The 16,558-nt window shown below is 41.6% G+C and overlaps 6 protein-coding genes across 9 annotated transcripts; 2 read left to right on the forward strand and 4 right to left on the reverse strand.

Annotated features, from left to right (window-relative positions):
- The first annotated feature begins 859 nt into the window (after window positions 1-859).
- On the forward strand, window positions 860-5,670 carry LOC124205650. Of its 2 annotated transcripts, XM_046603108.1 has the most exons (5): window positions 860-942; window positions 1,007-1,155; window positions 1,218-1,564; window positions 1,628-1,912; window positions 5,646-5,670. In XM_046603108.1, exons 2-5 carry the CDS (start codon window positions 1,015-1,017, stop codon window positions 5,647-5,649), a joined length of 777 nt encoding a protein of 258 aa, XP_046459064.1. In that variant the 5' UTR covers window positions 860-942; window positions 1,007-1,014; the 3' UTR covers window positions 5,650-5,670. The 2 variants fall into 2 exon arrangements, with proteins under 2 accessions (XP_046459064.1, XP_046459062.1); XM_046603106.1 differs by lacking the exon at window positions 5,646-5,670 and having other exon boundaries at window positions 1,628-2,118.
- Window positions 2,175-5,129, reverse strand: LOC124205649 (alpha-(1,3)-fucosyltransferase C-like). Its single transcript, XM_046603105.1, has 2 exons — window positions 4,263-5,129; window positions 2,175-4,201 (listed from the first exon to the last, which is right to left on the reverse strand). The coding sequence occupies exons 1-2, from the start codon at window positions 4,641-4,643 to the stop codon at window positions 3,092-3,094; spliced, it is 1,491 nt and encodes a 496-aa protein (XP_046459061.1). The 5' UTR covers window positions 4,644-5,129; the 3' UTR covers window positions 2,175-3,091.
- Window positions 5,671-8,660: 2,990 nt separating the features above from the next.
- LOC124205651 lies at window positions 8,661-10,225 on the reverse strand. 2 transcript variants are annotated; one of them, XM_046603109.1, is made up of 5 exons: window positions 9,825-10,225; window positions 9,587-9,753; window positions 9,319-9,478; window positions 9,082-9,227; window positions 8,661-9,008 (listed from the first exon to the last, which is right to left on the reverse strand). In XM_046603109.1, exons 1-5 carry the CDS (start codon window positions 10,186-10,188, stop codon window positions 8,829-8,831), a joined length of 1,017 nt encoding a protein of 338 aa, XP_046459065.1. In that variant the 5' UTR covers window positions 10,189-10,225; the 3' UTR covers window positions 8,661-8,828. The 2 variants fall into 2 exon arrangements, with proteins under 2 accessions (XP_046459065.1, XP_046459066.1); XM_046603110.1 differs by lacking the exon at window positions 8,661-9,008 and having other exon boundaries at window positions 9,084-9,255.
- A 353-nt stretch (window positions 10,226-10,578) lies between these two features.
- LOC124203556 (probable methyltransferase-like protein 24) lies at window positions 10,579-11,466 on the reverse strand. Its single transcript, XM_046600228.1, has one exon. The coding sequence runs from the start codon at window positions 11,464-11,466 to the stop codon at window positions 10,579-10,581; it is 888 nt and encodes a 295-aa protein (XP_046456184.1).
- Window positions 11,467-12,619: 1,153 nt separating this feature from the next.
- On the forward strand, window positions 12,620-14,836 carry LOC124205653 (protein Star-like). Its single transcript, XM_046603113.1, has 5 exons — window positions 12,620-12,761; window positions 12,830-13,005; window positions 13,101-13,295; window positions 13,364-13,636; window positions 13,718-14,836. The coding sequence occupies exons 1-5, from the start codon at window positions 12,686-12,688 to the stop codon at window positions 13,880-13,882; spliced, it is 885 nt and encodes a 294-aa protein (XP_046459069.1). The 5' UTR covers window positions 12,620-12,685; the 3' UTR covers window positions 13,883-14,836.
- Window positions 14,106-15,851, reverse strand: LOC124205652 (lactosylceramide 4-alpha-galactosyltransferase-like). Of its 2 annotated transcripts, none has more exons than XM_046603112.1 (3): window positions 15,551-15,851; window positions 14,979-15,477; window positions 14,106-14,908 (listed from the first exon to the last, which is right to left on the reverse strand). In XM_046603112.1, the coding sequence occupies exons 2-3, from the start codon at window positions 15,462-15,464 to the stop codon at window positions 14,279-14,281; spliced, it is 1,116 nt and encodes a 371-aa protein (XP_046459068.1). In that variant the 5' UTR covers window positions 15,465-15,477; window positions 15,551-15,851; the 3' UTR covers window positions 14,106-14,278. The 2 variants fall into 2 exon arrangements, with proteins under 2 accessions (XP_046459068.1, XP_046459067.1); XM_046603111.1 differs by having other exon boundaries at window positions 14,979-15,482; window positions 15,551-15,850.
- Window positions 15,852-16,558: the final 707 nt, after the last annotated feature.

Genomic DNA, 16,558 nt, shown 5'->3' on the forward strand with positions numbered 1-16,558 from the left:
GCTTGACCGACGGGATACCGCGGTTGTTCCCACCCTCGTGATGAGGCGGGAGGAGGCGATTGCGCCATCCGCAACAGGTGAACGACATTTCAATGAATCTTGTACCATTTAGAGTTTGTTATCATCATGATGAATTGTCACATAGTTCACGCTGGCAAACAAACCCGAAGAAGAAACACGAGAGTTTGATGACGCACGACAAGTTTTTAAAATAACTTTTAGAAGATATTTTCTGTTGTATTCACCAAAGACAAGTTTGCAAACAAACCGGCACTTCAAGAGTCATGGTCACATTGGGGTATGACCTAACTGAAATTAATTCAAACCAAAATATTTTATCATTCATATCCGGTTTTGTTTTTATTGCAATTTAGTAATATAATTAATAGGCCAGATTTTCTACGAAGAAAATCTTTTTCTAGATTCTTAATTTAATCAGCCGATAACTTTAGTAAAATAAAAAAAAATTTCATGGCAACAATTCGCTTCTTAATGGGTGGCTAGCCTGAGCCAATAAAAATTTCAAACATATTTGGGCACCACCGTCGAGCCCCGTTACGCAACAGTCTGACGAGACGAAGTTATCGGGCAAAAATCTCCAAAAGAGTCCTGAATCACCTCCGCACACATCGGTTATTTTTTCCCATCTCGTGAATAATGTTTTATTTGCTCTTATATTGCAACTCGAGGTATTATAACTTGAAGCTCAAGTTGGGTGATGGGAAAATATACAGTCAGATCCTGTATAGCTTAATTTTGGGTGGAAACAAACAAACGATTCGATGCTGGCCAACATCACACGGTTATAGATGGAACACCTAACGGAAGGCTGATCAAAAGTATAAAATGATTTGTCGCAGGTCAGTGGAAAGTCACAGTTGCTTCGCCTTTCTCTATAACACAACTGTATTTCTTATACATTCACTTTCTTATAATAATTCAGTAAGATTTGGATCAATTTGTCTATGCTGATTTAAGTCTAATTTTTTAAATTTGATATTGATAGAATTAAAAATGAAGTTGGCCCTTATCTTGCTGTCCATTTGCGTGGCCATGTCTCACCAACAATATTACCACCCCCGGATGATGATGGGACATCCCTGGATGTCTCCATTCGCCCAGCATCCGCATCCCATGTATTTCAATAATTACATGGTCCGGTTAATTCAATTCAAAACTTTCTATCGCAGTTTTAAATTAATAATTGTTAAATTCAGGGCCAATATCCTTACATGGGCCAGGCTAACAGGTACGTCAATAACGCTCAGGCGAGAGTTAAGGGTTACGAACCTTTGCCGGAAGAATTCCAACCTCCGGTTGAGGATGGCGAAGAAATTCGATTTTTTTCGGGAACTTCCATTGGCAATCCTTTATTGAAAACTGTTACCTTTACCATCACGTCCACCTGCACTGCTCTGAGCGTCACGACGTGCGTGGCCATTTCGAATTTGTCGCCCAATCCGGTCGCTTGTAACGGACGCCGGAGACGCTTCGCCGAGTACAACGACGAGCAAGGCGAAGATATTGGGGCCCAATACCCAATCATCCCCAGCGAAGTTCGCATGTGAGTTTGAATCAATCCCTTTCGTTTAGCAGAGCAATTTTGAATATTATTGAATTTATTTAGCGTGATGCCAACTGCTGAGCCCAGCACTGGATTGGCCCGTAACGGCCGTGAGTCGCCGTTTGGCATTTCTTCGTCGATTGAAGAGAATTCCAACGACTCGAACGGTAATCCGCAGTTCCGTGATAAGCGATTTTTCAATTGGAACGCCTTTGCGACTGGAGTGACTATTACTACCTGGTCGGTCATTTCGAGCACCTTCACCTCGACGCTGGCCATTCCCGGCGTCAGCACCGTCCTGCCGTGTCTGCCGGCCGGTTACGGCATTTGCCAAATTGCGGTCGGTAAATAGAGCCTGATGTTAACATAAGCAAATGAACTACCCGTATTCCACCCTATAGAAATCCTTTGATCGTTGTTGACCAATGTCCTTTTAAATAATTTTATGACGCTATTGCTTAATTCTTGTGTTTATTTATGAGCTGGATTTGTTGCAACGGTAACTGCTTGAATTAATTGACTGAAAATAAAAATAAAAAAACCTCTTAATTAAACTGGAAATTATGTTTTATTCCGTCTCTGTAAAAAAAAATGAAACATAAATTCTCAATGGGTTTTCTTCAACATTTATTTAGACGATAATCTAATAGGACATTGAATATATGTGAAAGGTCAAGGTAAATACATCAACAATGATTCAATAGCACTACCAACTATAGAGAAGAGGAATTAATGGTCCGCTCTTCCAGCAGAATCTGATCTCGGACGCTAAGTCCATCAGCAATTTTAATTTTACCAGCAACACATCAATAAAATTGGCGAGCTCTCATAATTTAAGTTGAATACATAGAGATGTCAGAAAAGGAATAGCTGAATAGAGGAAAAAACAGTTCAAGAGAAAAAGGCGTTATGAAAGCCACGAGAAATCACAAGTGCTATCCTTCCAGCAAAATCCGATTGAACCAATACCATAACAGTTGCAAACAACTTGTCCAGCTCCTATTCTTACATTAGGTTACGCATAGAGAAGTATGAAAATAAGAGAATATTTTTTCTAGCTAAATCTGGCCTCATAATTTTGCCAGCAAAATTCTACATCATTCCAATATTTATATTAAGTTACTGAGTACCGGTAGCGTTAAAGATTTTAGAGAAATCAACGGCCGAATTTTTGTTTCGTGTCCGCTACTCATTCCAATTTACCCCGTAGTTTAAATAAAAGTTTTAATATTTGGGACATACAAATGAATTACAAATAAATGAATAAACCATTATGCTACCTCCTAACCCCCTTCCCATAATCTCCATCCCGCTTCTACCAAAATAACAAAAACTGTATAAACAATTAAACATGAATGAATTAAATTTTGAATGAGAGACAGTAATTTAGGAAAAACAAAGAAACCAAACGAAAAATAAAAGCGGAATTGGAAGGCCAATTCTTTGTCTCATTAAATGCACTAAATAAATAAATACAGCAAATTCTTGATTAAATTCACTGGAATAATAGAATTAATTTTCTCGTTTTTACTTTTCCCCGTACAGATTTTTAAGTGAACTGCCGGGAAGACAAGGAACCTTGTCGTAAAACCAAGTGCCGATATCTTCGTAGCTCTTGGCCGGCTCTTCCGGGCGGTTGAGCTTCTCGCAGAGGTCGCACCAGCCGTTGGGCGGAAAGCGGATGACCTCCCAGTCCTTTTTCCAGTCGAAATATTTCGAATACAGTCCAGGATTAGTGTCCAGGACGTAGAGGTATTCGGCCAGGGCCTTTGGCGAGGCGAAATCGGCCGTGTTGATGTAGGAATGGGCCGGAGCGAAGGCGGAGTAATCCGCACCGCCGTAAACGATGGGGACGACGTCGGCTTCCAGAGCGCGGTAGAATTTCTCGGTGACGTAATCGGCGCACAGGGAATTCTCGGCGGCGATGTAGAACTTGTAGTTGCCCAGGAGCTTGTCGCAGTGGGTCCCCTCGGCCGGATCGCATTTCAAATGCCCGCAAGCGCCGTAAGTGTCGATCGGCGTGTACTGGGCCATTTCGCGGAAGTATTTCTCCCGTCCGCCCAGAGTGTCGCAGTTGGAATTGAACCAGGCCACCAGTTTGGTCTTGTTGCCCAGCACCTTGGGATGCAAAAAGGTGTCGAACATTTTAATGGGATCCGGCGGAATCTCACCTTCCGGCAGCGGCCGGGGCAGAACGTTGGACACGACGGAAGTCGATTTGCGGCGGAGGCTGCCGTACGGATGGCTGGAAAAAATGTCGGAATCGCGACGGTGGGTCATGGTCCAGTTAAAGTAATTTTTCAGCGGCTCGGTGAAGACGGACAGCCGCTCCCGTTCGCTGGCCATCGCTTCGTAGTAGAGGAAAACGTAGCGCTGGGCGGCCAGACGGTGCCGGGGCAAATTGTCGACGTCGAAATCGTTGGGGTGGAAGATGAGGGCGTCACTGTCGTTGGCCAGACTCTTGTCGGTCGTCGTCAGGCAGTTGGTGTAGCGACAGCCGGCGGCCATGAACGGCTCACGACCCAAACCGAAGCGGAAATCGTCCCAGCGGAAGAAAGTTGTCCATAATAAAATTTGCTTGGGTTTCCCAGTTGTTTCGACAGTAGCAGTCGACTTTGACGTCTTGTTAGACACCTCCTGCTCACAAAATTGTTATAATTTAGCGTTGATTACATAAAAATTTAGATTTTAGACTTACCAAGGCGATGGGGTTGGTCCTGGCAGCTTCCAGGCCTTTGCAGACCTGCTTGACGAACTTGGAATTTTTCGGGAGACGAGTGAAGCAGTGGTTCATCTCGTCGCTGGTCGGGCAGTGCCTGTACGGACTGGGCGAGGCCACCATGACGGCGACGTAACTGAAAACGACGAAGAAAATGAGCGTGACCACCAGCGGAGGGTAGCCGTTGGGTCTCGGGCGAGGCGGATGATTTCCAGGTGCTGGGACACGGAAACGTCGATGAGGCGGTGGTGTTCTTGGTGGCATCTTGAACAAGTTGACGAGTTTTCTTAGGGGGATCTTGACGGACTTGTAGACTCGACCTGAGAGTCTCTCAATCGGAAGCTGAATGTCTGCCAACATGGGAAATGTCGATCAATTTCAAGTCGGCGGACGGCGGACGGGGGTATAATCGAGAGCGGCGGAGTTCAAATTTGCCTTGAGCCGGAGTGTATCAATTTGTGACAAATGCGGAGACGTACGTTAGAGATATCAGATTTGTAAATTTAGATTTTCAAGGGAAGACGGTGAAAAGGAGTCGTGATGATCAGCAGCAGCAACAGGTAATCAGTTGAAATTATATAGCATCCAGCCGTACGTCAATTGCGGATGTCGTTGATTCTATTCACGGGGAGAATTAAGAAGAAGCGAAAATTGATGCGTGGCTTTTGTGTCGAATCAACCCACAATAACTTGCGCTGAAAGGAACTTGTTGACGACACTAATAAGGCATTTACTTTTGTTGATTTTACTATTATACGACGTACGGTATGTATTACCTGTTGCGGGCGACTGGCGACACTATTTTCTTAGGTCGATTTAAACCGAATGGAGAAACACTTAAAGTCAATCTGTCCGCAATCTGTAGCTTGGGGACTTTTGGAAAGACTGGACTGAGGTGTTTGCAGACGAGTAAAACACTAAAAAGTCAAGAACACACTCTCGACAGTCACGGTCAAATAGAAGTTATAACATGGGTGTGTGTCTACTATGAACTCGAATCAAAAATATAAACAGCCTTCGCAAACATCCAAAACTTCGCACACCAGTCTACCTCAATTCAGAAATGTTTTACGCATTTAATTAAACCGAGGAGCCGAGGTCTGACACGCCCATCCCGTCAATTACCATTTGGCATTTCGTCGTCGATTGATGATGAGAATGAACTCGCCGGTATTGGGAAACAGCAGCGGGGCAAACGATTCTTCTAACAATTCTGGAACATTTTTGCAACCGCAGTGACTGTAACTTCTTGGTCGGTGGTTTCGAGCACCTTCACCTCGACGCTGGTCGTTCCCGGCGTCAGCACCGTCCTACCTTGTCTGCCGGTCGGTTACGGCATTTGCCGAATTGCGGTCGGTATAAATAAAGCGCGAAGGGAACATTTATTGTGCTAAATAATTATTTATAACGCTTGTCTAATTTTATTCCGGTTTTATTCGGAATAAATAATATACTTATTATTTAATTACTAGTTTTGCCTTTTGAACTCCAATTCTTAATTACTTTTGCTTAAGGCATTTATTTTATATGTTGCGGACTGTATGTGCATTTCCATTTTCCAGCGGTTATTTGCGTGTCGCGTCGTCTAGTGTCAAGTCAAGCTACTGAACAGTGGACATTTCAAATATTGTCAGCTACCTGCCACCTGCGTTAGCAAGGTATATCCGAAATGCTGTTTGTGATTTTTGTTCCACTTACGTAAAAAAAAAATTGCATAATATTCTTAAGAACTCGCTAATGGCCGTATAATAAGGCTGTTATAACAATAGTCCAGCTCAGTGCTGTCTCACACCTAATGCTGCAGAGAGCTATAATCTTCATTCCAAAAACTGAGGCATTCATTTCCGTGTTTACCCTTAATTATCCTGTAGCCTAACATTCCTGCTCTTATGGAGAGAACAAACATAAGTGGTTTTAAAACAACTTTGGTTTGTAGGTCTCTGTCGAGTGACATGCTTGGCACAGCAGGAGGGCAACAAATCATATGGTTTATTTATTTGAGCTTATTGGCTCTAGATATCAATTATTTAAGGTTACTGCAAATGTAATTATATAAGAGCTGTGTTGCTTGTGAAAGAGCCGAGTAGCCTGTGTGTATATAGTCGTTGCAGTCAATATAAGAGTGATCGGGATCTTTGTACGGAGACGGCCCGAAATGGCCTCGTCGAATCAGTGTACAAGCGCGAACGTAATCCTCTGCCACTGGATTGCTGGAATCCCATATTCGCATCCTGCCACTGTCCCTACACACATCAGCAATAAGAAATATCAAATTACAATCAATCCCAGTGTAAAATTTACCGATTTCATCAACCAACTCTAATATATGCCGAATGTCTTCGTTGTAGTGATACAATTTGTCCGAAACAATTATGTCCGAATCATTAACACCCCCGTAGGGCATACCTCCGTAGAATTGCGCAGTTGGATATTGATTCAACCAGATAATCTCGCTAAAATTTGACAATTGATTGAGAATGGGACCTAGTTCCATCAATCTTTTCAGGTAAAGCAGATACTCCTCCGTACTGTGAATTTGTACTATATGCCACAAAGCCATACCTAATCAAATAAGACGCTTGAGTCAACTAAAAATTTGTTAATCATTTAACTGAGTGGAAAAATAATTACTGAACAAAATCAAATCGGGTTGTTCGTTTCGATCGGAAATAGCCCAGTGACGCAATGTCTCTGTGACGTTGTCGTCGACGAGGGGTCGCCATTTAAATGAGACTCGCAATCTGAGAATTTCACTGGAAACTTCAATGTCGCCATGATAGATCAATGGTATTGGACTCGGATTGGACCTTCTGTCGTGATCTGGAATGAGCTGAATAATGAATTTATACTATACAGCACAATAGCGAAGATTGATTAGAATAAAACACAGTAAATCGCTTACTCTGAGAAAATTGTAAAACTGTTGCCTGATTCTTGAATCTCCCATAAAAACGAAATGTAATTTATTCGCGATTTTAGATTTTCCGGATAATTGATGTCGGCTACGATGAAGAGCATCTAGACAGGAGACTGCATGTTCAGCTGTGTAGTGAAGCAGCCGACATGTGGATCTGTGATTTGTGGACATCATTCCACTGCTGTCAAAGGGTGCTACCAAGTCGTTCCCAGCAATAAAGCGGTGTACACGTTGATCAAGAAGATTTCCTATGCAATTTGGAGTTTGATTTTCCGGTAATTTTATACCCTATAATTGATTGGAAAAGAACTTGCTGTATTAGGTATTAGCTCAACATAAAACATATAATTACGTCTTACACGATTATGCTGTTCTTGATGTCTTGGATCCGTTCACTTCTTCGTTCTGTTATGGCGTCGAATTTCTTTTGATAATCGGGGAAGGTATGAACAATCCAAAACAATAAACAGAAGGCCGTATTCGCAATCAATATGTCCAATCGACTGCAGTTGCACTTCAGAAAACGAAATTCCATTATTCAGATTGAATGCAAATTATAAAAAATTATAGTATTAATAAATTTGCAGTGCGTGCTGATCCCTGATGTTTCACTTAAAGACTGAGTACAGGCTTGTTTTTCCTTTTAACCAGCGAGGTGGAGGCACGCGCGCCGTAGGTAGCGCTGCTAAGGGTTTTGTCATTGTCAGCTAGTTTTTCATTGGCTAAATCCTCCTCATCACCCAATGATTTTATTCTGCCTTGGTTTTTGTGAGAGTCTCGCTATTTTCCACTTTTACTTATACACTATTTTGCCATCACCATGTTACACAATATTAGTACACCTGATTAAATTTTGTTTCAATAAAAGATCATGGATAGGGAATAATTGCTTAATATGCTTGAAAAAAAAAAATGTAATTTTTTCGTAAATTTCTATTCAATAAACTGATGACAACATGATAGAGTTTCCGAGAGTTTCATCATAAATCCACTGACTGAAGTCCAACAAGGGAATCTCTCATATTTTTCTCAGTCAATCACGGACATAATCTGCGCTAAGAAAATCGACGCTAAAATTAATTTGCACTTTTGAGTCGACAGTCGATTCCACACTTGTTTTACGCTCTCTTTTGCAATTTCGGGAAACAAAGAAATTTGTGTAATATTCCAACTCTTAACCATTTTCACACTAGGTAAAATTAAATCGACAACACAACTATTAAATGCTGTTTGATGCATCAATGAACTATTAACGGTTCTATGTGGAGTTCAACAACTGAGTGCGTGGTGATCGACAGACGATCTGCGGTTAACTGACGAACACAAATAGCTACGACGGCTAAAGCATAACCATGTTCAATGTTGCGGATGATTGTTAAATGATGCATGAGACGTCTTCGTCAAAACGAAATTATATTTATCATTCTTGAATTAGTGAAATAAAATTATTTTCCATCGTGTTAAGGACTGTATAAACTTATATTAACTTATATTACTTGTATTATAATCACTTTCACTCTCGATTCAGCTATATATTCACAAGAAGACAAATAAATCCATTTGCTGTGAACACGAATTACATGGGGTTATAATTGGCCCAAGAATTCTTTTTGAATGCCATCGCAAGTTCAACAAAAATTCCAATCTGATGGGGATGTGACGTTGGCTGGGCGGCATCGTTGCGGGCATGGAAACTGAAGTTCTTCTTTCGGTACTGCTCTCCATCCAATGAAGAAACCATCTTTTCTCTGCGTCGGGAACGGCCGGCTGGAAGGAATTTTTTCGCAGCAGTAGCTATCGTGCGCCATCTACGTGATAAATACAGACATTTGATTGTGATTAAAACTGTTTGTGGTCTCGTTTCAGGTTTGAGATTCTTGCCATATTAGTTGTCGCTATCGGCCAAATGAGTCTATCTAGCAGTTTCTGGTCGTAGTCGTACTCGTGCAAATGATTTTCGGTAAACATTTTCCTTGCGGCGCCAACAATTGTGGAACGATCCTGGCTGACTTTGACTCCCCAACAACCTAGTTAATTATAAAATCACAAAGACCACTAAAGAAATTATGGTAATTTAGACACGATTAATTTTAGAAATTGATAAAAATATCCACTCACACCCAACAATAAATCGGCAGTGCCAAGGATGGTCTCTCATTATATGGAAAATTCTGTCGCTGGCTAGCCATTCATTGACGGCCTCCTGTTCACGAGGTATTATGTGACTGTCCGAGTCCCTCGACATGAGCGTGTCCACCATGTCATCAAGCAAAGGTAACTGTTTAGGTCATATACAGGAAAAATTGTATATTATTCAATTAGAAGTTTTAATTCATTTAAATCTCATTAAAATCTAAGAATTATGTTTAGCTATTTTACTGTTTACCCAGCGCCAGGTCATGGCAAAAATATCGCCCAAATTTTGCTGTTGGATAATCTCCGTTGCGTTGCACAAATCGACGTGGCGTCCGCCCAAGTCCAGAGACTTCTTGAGGATTTCCCAAGACTCGACGTCGTCGGTTGTCAAATTGTGATAAATCCTTACAATCCAACCTCAAAGGTACAAAAGGAAAACCCGAGCAATTATTTCTTATCTACTTTATATTAATGCTATGTGTGTATACCTGGGTAGATGACGGGAATCGCATTAATTGTATTTCCAAATGGTTTCAAATATTTGTTAGAAACATTCGTCTGCGAAAAGTTGCCGTAGATGGAATAGGAAATGACTTTTTGATGAGGACCTCTTCGATCCGCATCCAAACTACAAAGGGAATTAAATTGGCCAGCAGATGGGAACTCGTTAGCAGCTGAAACAACCAACAGTTTCTTCTCTCCTTGTAGATGTTTGAAATGGATGATTTGAAATTCGTTGATAACTACGAACTGATGTAGAATAAGAATCAACAACAGGCTCACAATTGTCACGAGATACGGAGTCAAGTGATGAAATCGAAATTTATTGTAGCAATCGTCCGCAAGAGCCATATTGAGCTACACCGTTCAGTCGTCCTGGTGTAGCCTATGTGTCGTCTTAATATACTATGAGCAAATGCGCGCGCGAGTTCGAAAGACAACCCACCAACTGTTTTTTTTTTTTTTTTTATATTAAATATAGAAGCTAAGACTGCAATGTCATGAACGCTTATGGACAGACTCTAACAGTAGGTACAAAATCTAAGGGGTGGGGCTCTACACCCAAAATTAAACATTAGAAATAATAAACTTGAAGAGTGTTGACTTGAAGTTCTGAGTGGATGAAATGACGTTGCATGAACATGCAATCTGATTATTTAGACAAGCTTGTTGTAAAATTTTGAAGAACAGGTATATTTTAGTCCGTGCTGATGTAAAATGCTCATTAAAAAAAACATACAATTAAAAGTATGGGAAGAAACGTGTCTTGCTGTAATTGCCAACCGAATAATAAAATCTGGAATTGTACCAAGTCAGTTCCATGCCGATATATTCTTCTTTGCCTCCAAGGATCGATACCGGTTTTTTGAGCCCTGGATTAGGCCGCGAACTGAAACGAACGAATCGCCCGATTGATTCCAGGTCTTGCAGGATGCCCGCATAACGCCTAAATGTCTCCAGCGTATCGTTGGCGTTGAAATGGATCTCAACTGCCAGCTGTTTGACTGTGTCTGCCAGAAAACCGGACCGCAACATTTGCGGGATGGCGTCCCATTCGGAGAACTCGACGTCCATTTTAAGGACGTCGATGAGCGTCGGTTGGTGCCCCAGCATCTCGTAGATGGACGAGGCCGTCTTCATGTTCCACTTTGTGGTCGGGTGCGCTTCAATCTTGCCAGACAGGCCGAGGTTGTAGAAATGAATGTGTTGACTCCGGTCGTAGTCGCCGACGCCCATGGACGGATCGAAGGAATGAACTTGACATCCATACTGGGCCATGGCTTCGTCGAAGGTCCACTGATTGTTAATTCCAAATGAGTAGACGAGGCAGTTGTCATAGACGGGCGAGATGAACTGGTCGAGGCAGACGGCCTTGTGTCCGTCGGGCGCCGCAACGCCGATACCCGTCGCAACACAAAAGCCAAAATCCACGGCCAAAAAACAAGAAGTGCTGTTGGTCCAGTGAAAATACCTGTACATCTCTTCGGGATCCATTGACTGACTGGCTCTATTGGTCACTGAATAAGCGATCGGTACCACTAGATGCCTTAACATCCAGTTTCTGGATATAGCCAGGATGAAAACAGTGGCAACTAGAATTATCCAAATGAACCGACGGACGCCGCTCATCTTGCGTTTAGTAAAAAAAAAATAATGATAATAATTGATGTAACTGAAAATGATCGATTAAATTACTGCCACTTAGATATCAACGTGTTCGCACTGGTTCCACGATTTTAAAGCACAGAGTTGGAAGTTGCGTGAAAGTATACGTGCTGACGAACGCAACCACATAAGGTTAAAAGTGAAAAAAAGACCTTACTCCGACTAGGAGGATGACGTAAAAGATTTGTGACTATGAACATTTTTATGATGGCAGAGCTCCTCTCCAAAACTGAAGTAGCAAAAAACAAATAAGAATTTCTTAAATAAATTTCGTCCAACAAAACATTTGGTGAATGTTGTTTCAAGCAGTGGTACTGGGCTTCTCTAAATGTGCCATTCAATAACCCTAAACAAATCCGACAGCACTTATATTACAGCCCAGTCATGGACTCGTGGTCAAGACTCAAGGCGTTGTGGTGGATCAACATCAACGAAAGATTCAAGCCGAACAGGGCAAACAAGATAAGGTAGTTTTTTTTTATAGCACACACATTTGACTCCTTCAAATAATTTTTAAATGAATTATAGTGGGGTTAGAAGTCCCAGGACATGCAGTTTGTCGACAACTGCTACTAGACCCTAAAGTTACTTATTCGTCTCCAAAACTGCCAAACGAAAAGCACTGGAAAACATTTGAAACTCCACAGGGGGATCATTGTGACCATATCAACGGTGACCGAACAGTCTGTCATGTAAGTCTTGTACAAAAATACCGCTATTATTGTTGCATTAATATGTCTCTGCTTATTTTTATTATGGTCTTATATACAGCCATCCACAGGGGATGATATAACCACCGTCCGTCGTTTAGCCATCACGGAAAAAGCTTTGTAAATTGTTTTATAGGAAACTTGATTAAGGATGCGATTCAATCGGGAGATTTATATTCCCGCTAGACTATCTCTTTTCATTTTTCCCGCCGGACTCTTTGTTCTGCTTTACATCATCAGTTGCGTGATGAAAATAGGTTCGGAATCAACCACAGACAACAACCTATTACAAGAACAGCAAACACGCGAGCAACAACACGTACGTATAATCAGCCCAAGAAGTTGTGCAGTATAATCTTTTATAATCGTTATTGTAGCTTTTGAATTGGTCTTTTGAATAGACATCTGTTGGATTAGCAAAACATAATTGGCCAAAAAATTCTATCCAATTGGAGAGTACGACATTCAACCTAATGGCAGAAACTTATGGCGACAATTGGGCAGAGGCATCAGCAGACGTGTATTTGCCGTCGGTCAATTGCACCATAGGTAACGATCGAAATGGATCGAATGAAACTCCTCTGTGCGTGTTACAACTGGGTTTTGTTTATTTTTAGAATATGCCAACGCAAACAAACTGCAGCAGGATCATCCGTGCGTTATTCGCCTTATTCGTCGAAATTATTTGCTCCAACCAGCACCCAAAAGCCTCTCCTACAGACTGGATCATCCAGGATCGCCCGATCCTTCCGACGGACAATCTCAGGCTATTTTGGAAATCTTGCAAAATAAAGTATGTAAAGCTTTTGAAGTATTAGTGTCTAAAAAAAAATAACGATAGCTACCGAAACTGTGCAGCCTATTAAAATTGTCTTTGGCCGTTTTCAGACGAATGGATTTTTCATTGAATGCGGCGGCTACGACGGCGAGTTTCTATCCAACACGCTATTTATGGAACGCTATCTTGGCTGGAGCGGATTGCTGATTGAAGCTGACAGGAAAGCTTTCAACAAGCTTTTGACCCGTAACCGTAAGGCTTACACCACACCGGTCTGCCTTAGTACGGAACTTTATCCCATACAAGTAATAAGCCTAGCCCAGCACAAACTCTTTTTCAGACGTTTCAACGAAATTGATTTTCCATTATGCAGGTGAATTACAATGCTACTGTCGGAACCCTAAGTTCTATCCTCGAAACAAATGACGTTCAACAAACAGGAAATTTAACGGGCGATAAAAATCATCACAAAGTCTCAAATAACAGCAAGAAAAACACTAAAGACATTTACAAAGTTCAATGTTTCCCGCTGTATTCCATCCTTCTCGCCATTGGCAGGACCCACGTCGATTACTTCGGTCTCGACGTCGAGGGATCAGAGTACAAAATATTGAAAACTATTCCGTGGCAAAAAATTAATGTTAAGGTAATTAATTTTTTTTTTATCAGTTGAAAGCTTTTTGTTTGTACCGAATTGACTTTTGCATTTGTCGACTGGTGCATGTAGACGCTGACTGTGGAGTGGAATCACACGCCCGAAGGTGAGGCCGCTATAACTCGTCTAATGGAGAGCAACAAATTTATCAAGTTTGGTCTGATTTCCATGCCATACTCACGTGAAGTAGTCTACGTTCGAGACTTTCTTAACGACTATAGAAAATCAAAAGATTAGTAAATGTAGAAAACTGCGGGGAAGTAAAATAAGGTAAATTACAACCATATAAAAGTAAATTATAGGGCGGTAGTGTCGAATATGTGAAATCAAGACCGTGATCGGTGACCGACTAGGTTAGATCATATTTTTTTTCCCCTGACACGCTTGATGCATTTTTTATTTCCTTTCGGCAATATTTGTAAACAAAAAAAAAAATAATAATAATAACACAAAAAAAAGATGGGGGCTGACTGATGAGCGAATGTTACTTTTCACCGGGCGTGCATACATTTTTTTGTTCATAAACCATTTGATTCAGATTAGCTCTCACTTACCAATCTAACCATGTGCTATCTAATCAGAAAAAAAACAATTTCAAAAATAACAAATAAATAATAGCTGACGAAAAAGAAATCAAAAGTAATCGACTTCCAGATTGGAAAGCGCATGAGCGTAAGAAATTGGACAATGAACACGGGCGATTTTGCTGTAAAGCTGATTGGATCCGACATAGACGGGCTCTTTCTTCGACAATTTGTTGTAGGTGTGAACGGCGTAGCTTTGGAAAATGGCGTCGTCACCGCTGACGTTGGAGAAGCGAAACATTCGCTTCCATTCGGCGAATTTGTAGGGATACAAATAAGTTTTAGGAAGGACGCGGATGTCCGGGCAAAGGAACACCGGATAAGTCGGCAGAGGTGCTCGCCTCTGGCAATATTTGAGCAGAACCGACTGGAACATTGCCGGGCCGGAATAGGACCACTTCTTCGGATGATAGGAAGAGGCCAGGTAGGTCATCATCTTCCGGACGATGGGGTGATCCTTCTGGAAATGGAACGAAGATCCAGTCAAGACACTGTCGTCTTCTTCCGGCACGAAATTCCAGAAAATGTTGTCATCAAACGGCTTGAGGGCGACAAAGTCGAGATCCATGTACATCCCTCCGCCCTTGTAGGAGCTGAGGATGCGGATGTAGTCGGAGAAATGCTCCGTCTTGTACGGACTCTGTCGCCAAGCCCCGCCCAAGTACCAATCTTCTAGTGGCTATTAATAAGGAAATAAATATTTACATGACAATTAATAAATGTGCAGATGGAGTAATATTATAGCCTACCGTTTGGTTAAAGTAATGACGGACGTCGATGAGGATCACGAAAATGTTGGGATAGTTCTCGAGGATGTGGGCCAGTGGGCCGACAGTTAAGTTGACGTGATCCGATTGGAAGAAAACCTGAACTGATCGGTTGGAATTTTCCTTGGCCGTCGACTCTACGGCGCACAATTGGCGCAAGTTGAGGTGATCGCGACCGGTAGTTTCGTGAAAATAAATTCGCTTGTCGTCCGACAGAAGGGAAATGGAATTTAACGACGACGACTGGTTATGGCCTTCCACGTTGACAATGTCCGAGTATCGGACGATGTTGAATGTCTGCTCCAATGATGAGAATAATATTGTCGAATGGGTTTGATTGGCGTCTTTGGCAACTTCTTTTCCATCACGAAGGGCAGAAATGAACCAAAATCTCAGGTAGACACAAATAACGATGGCCGCCATCGAGCCGAAGTATAATGTTTTGAGCTTGTCGCGTCGGATAGGCATCACTGGTGAGGTGCTAAACTAAAAACATTATGAACAATTGATCGACTGTTTAAACCAAAACGAAATATAACAAACCAAACAATTATCTTTCGAGTTTCGAGGATGTCAATCGGAGTGGGACCGATCCTCACATCAAGAATAACGGAAATGCGAGACGGTATACACTTGTGGCTGTGCCGGATATTGCCAAGTTATAGGCTCCACCCATTTGAGATCACGGTCCATACGCCAGTCACCGCACCGGTATAATCAATTATGGTATAGACACACGAAATAAACTGGTGATCAAGCAACCGCAATGACGACGCACTGTGCAATCAAGGTAAACATGTTCCAAGTCAACAGGGTTATATAAATCATCAAGTGAATTGGAGCCAACCGTCAAATTGTTGAGATTACCAAATAATTCAACAGCAAGCCAAATAATCATCAGACGTAAATAAAGAAACACACATTCACATTCCTGAATAGCAGCCGAATGAAATCAAGCCGCTTCTTGTCTCGCACAATAGCAAATGAAACTGAATAGTACCCACTCTTCTTTGCAATTTGGAAAGCAACACTAAAACGCACTTGTCAGGTAAAATATTCGTTTAGACTTGTTTGATTCAAGTTAACAGTGACATCTATCAAATGCAATGTAGAAAACTTATGAAAAAGCAAAAAGTCTGTTGTTCGTCAACGAATCTGTCAGACACTCAGACTCGGACCTGCGTCACACCAGACTGAAATGAATGAGAGCAAAATAAAACGCCTCTAAATTAAATATCGATACGTCATCACTCATCACTTTGTTTAAGTAGACATGGCAACAAGGGCAGTTAAAACTTAAAAGAGTTTTTCTACTGACAATTGTAACCCTTCCTTTCTTCACTCTCTGTAATCTGCACCTTAACAAAGGGGTAGAGTTTGAAAGGATAGTTCGAGTGAACTGGAGGCCATTTGACTGGAAACACACCAAACTGGTGCCGATCAAATAACAAGATAATTCTAAATCACGAACAATTACAGCAGCAGTCGTAAAATTTCTATAGGGTAATCAACTAAACCTTTGAAAGCCACAAAACAACATGAGACATGACTCTGATGCGCTT

This window comes from Daphnia pulex, chromosome 10 (assembly GCF_021134715.1).
Source record: "Daphnia pulex isolate KAP4 chromosome 10, ASM2113471v1".
Classification (NCBI taxonomy): domain Eukaryota; kingdom Metazoa; phylum Arthropoda; class Branchiopoda; order Diplostraca; family Daphniidae; genus Daphnia; species Daphnia pulex.

Coding starts and splice junctions, on each gene's coding strand:
- LOC124205652 (XM_046603112.1), bottom strand. CDS start 15,464: ATGCCTATCCGACGCGACAAGCTCAAAACATTATACTTCGGCTCGATG. Junction 14,909..14,978: donor GTCATTACTTTAACCAAACG/GTAGGCTATAAT, acceptor CCTTATTAATAG/CCACTAGAAGATTGGTACTT.
- LOC124205651 (XM_046603109.1), bottom strand. CDS start 10,188: ATGGCTCTTGCGGACGATTGCTACAATAAATTTCGATTTCATCACTTG. Junction 9,479..9,586: donor TTGCCATGACCTGGCGCTGG/GTAAACAGTAAA, acceptor TGACCTAAACAG/TTACCTTTGCTTGATGACAT. Junction 9,228..9,318: donor CTGCCGATTTATTGTTGGGT/GTGAGTGGATAT, acceptor ATAATTAACTAG/GTTGTTGGGGAGTCAAAGTC.
- LOC124205649 (XM_046603105.1), bottom strand. CDS start 4,643: ATGTTGGCAGACATTCAGCTTCCGATTGAGAGACTCTCAGGTCGAGTC. Junction 4,202..4,262: donor GGACCAACCCCATCGCCTTG/GTAAGTCTAAAA, acceptor TTTTGTGAGCAG/GAGGTGTCTAACAAGACGTC.
- LOC124205650 (XM_046603108.1), top strand. CDS start 1,015: ATGAAGTTGGCCCTTATCTTGCTGTCCATTTGCGTGGCCATGTCTCAC. Junction 1,156..1,217: donor TGTATTTCAATAATTACATG/GTCCGGTTAATT, acceptor TGTTAAATTCAG/GGCCAATATCCTTACATGGG. Junction 1,565..1,627: donor ATCCCCAGCGAAGTTCGCAT/GTGAGTTTGAAT, acceptor GAATTTATTTAG/CGTGATGCCAACTGCTGAGC.
- LOC124203556 (XM_046600228.1), bottom strand. CDS start 11,466: ATGAGCGGCGTCCGTCGGTTCATTTGGATAATTCTAGTTGCCACTGTT.
- LOC124205653 (XM_046603113.1), top strand. CDS start 12,686: ATGGCAGAAACTTATGGCGACAATTGGGCAGAGGCATCAGCAGACGTG. Junction 12,762..12,829: donor GTCGGTCAATTGCACCATAG/GTAACGATCGAA, acceptor GTTTATTTTTAG/AATATGCCAACGCAAACAAA. Junction 13,006..13,100: donor TGGAAATCTTGCAAAATAAA/GTATGTAAAGCT, acceptor GGCCGTTTTCAG/ACGAATGGATTTTTCATTGA.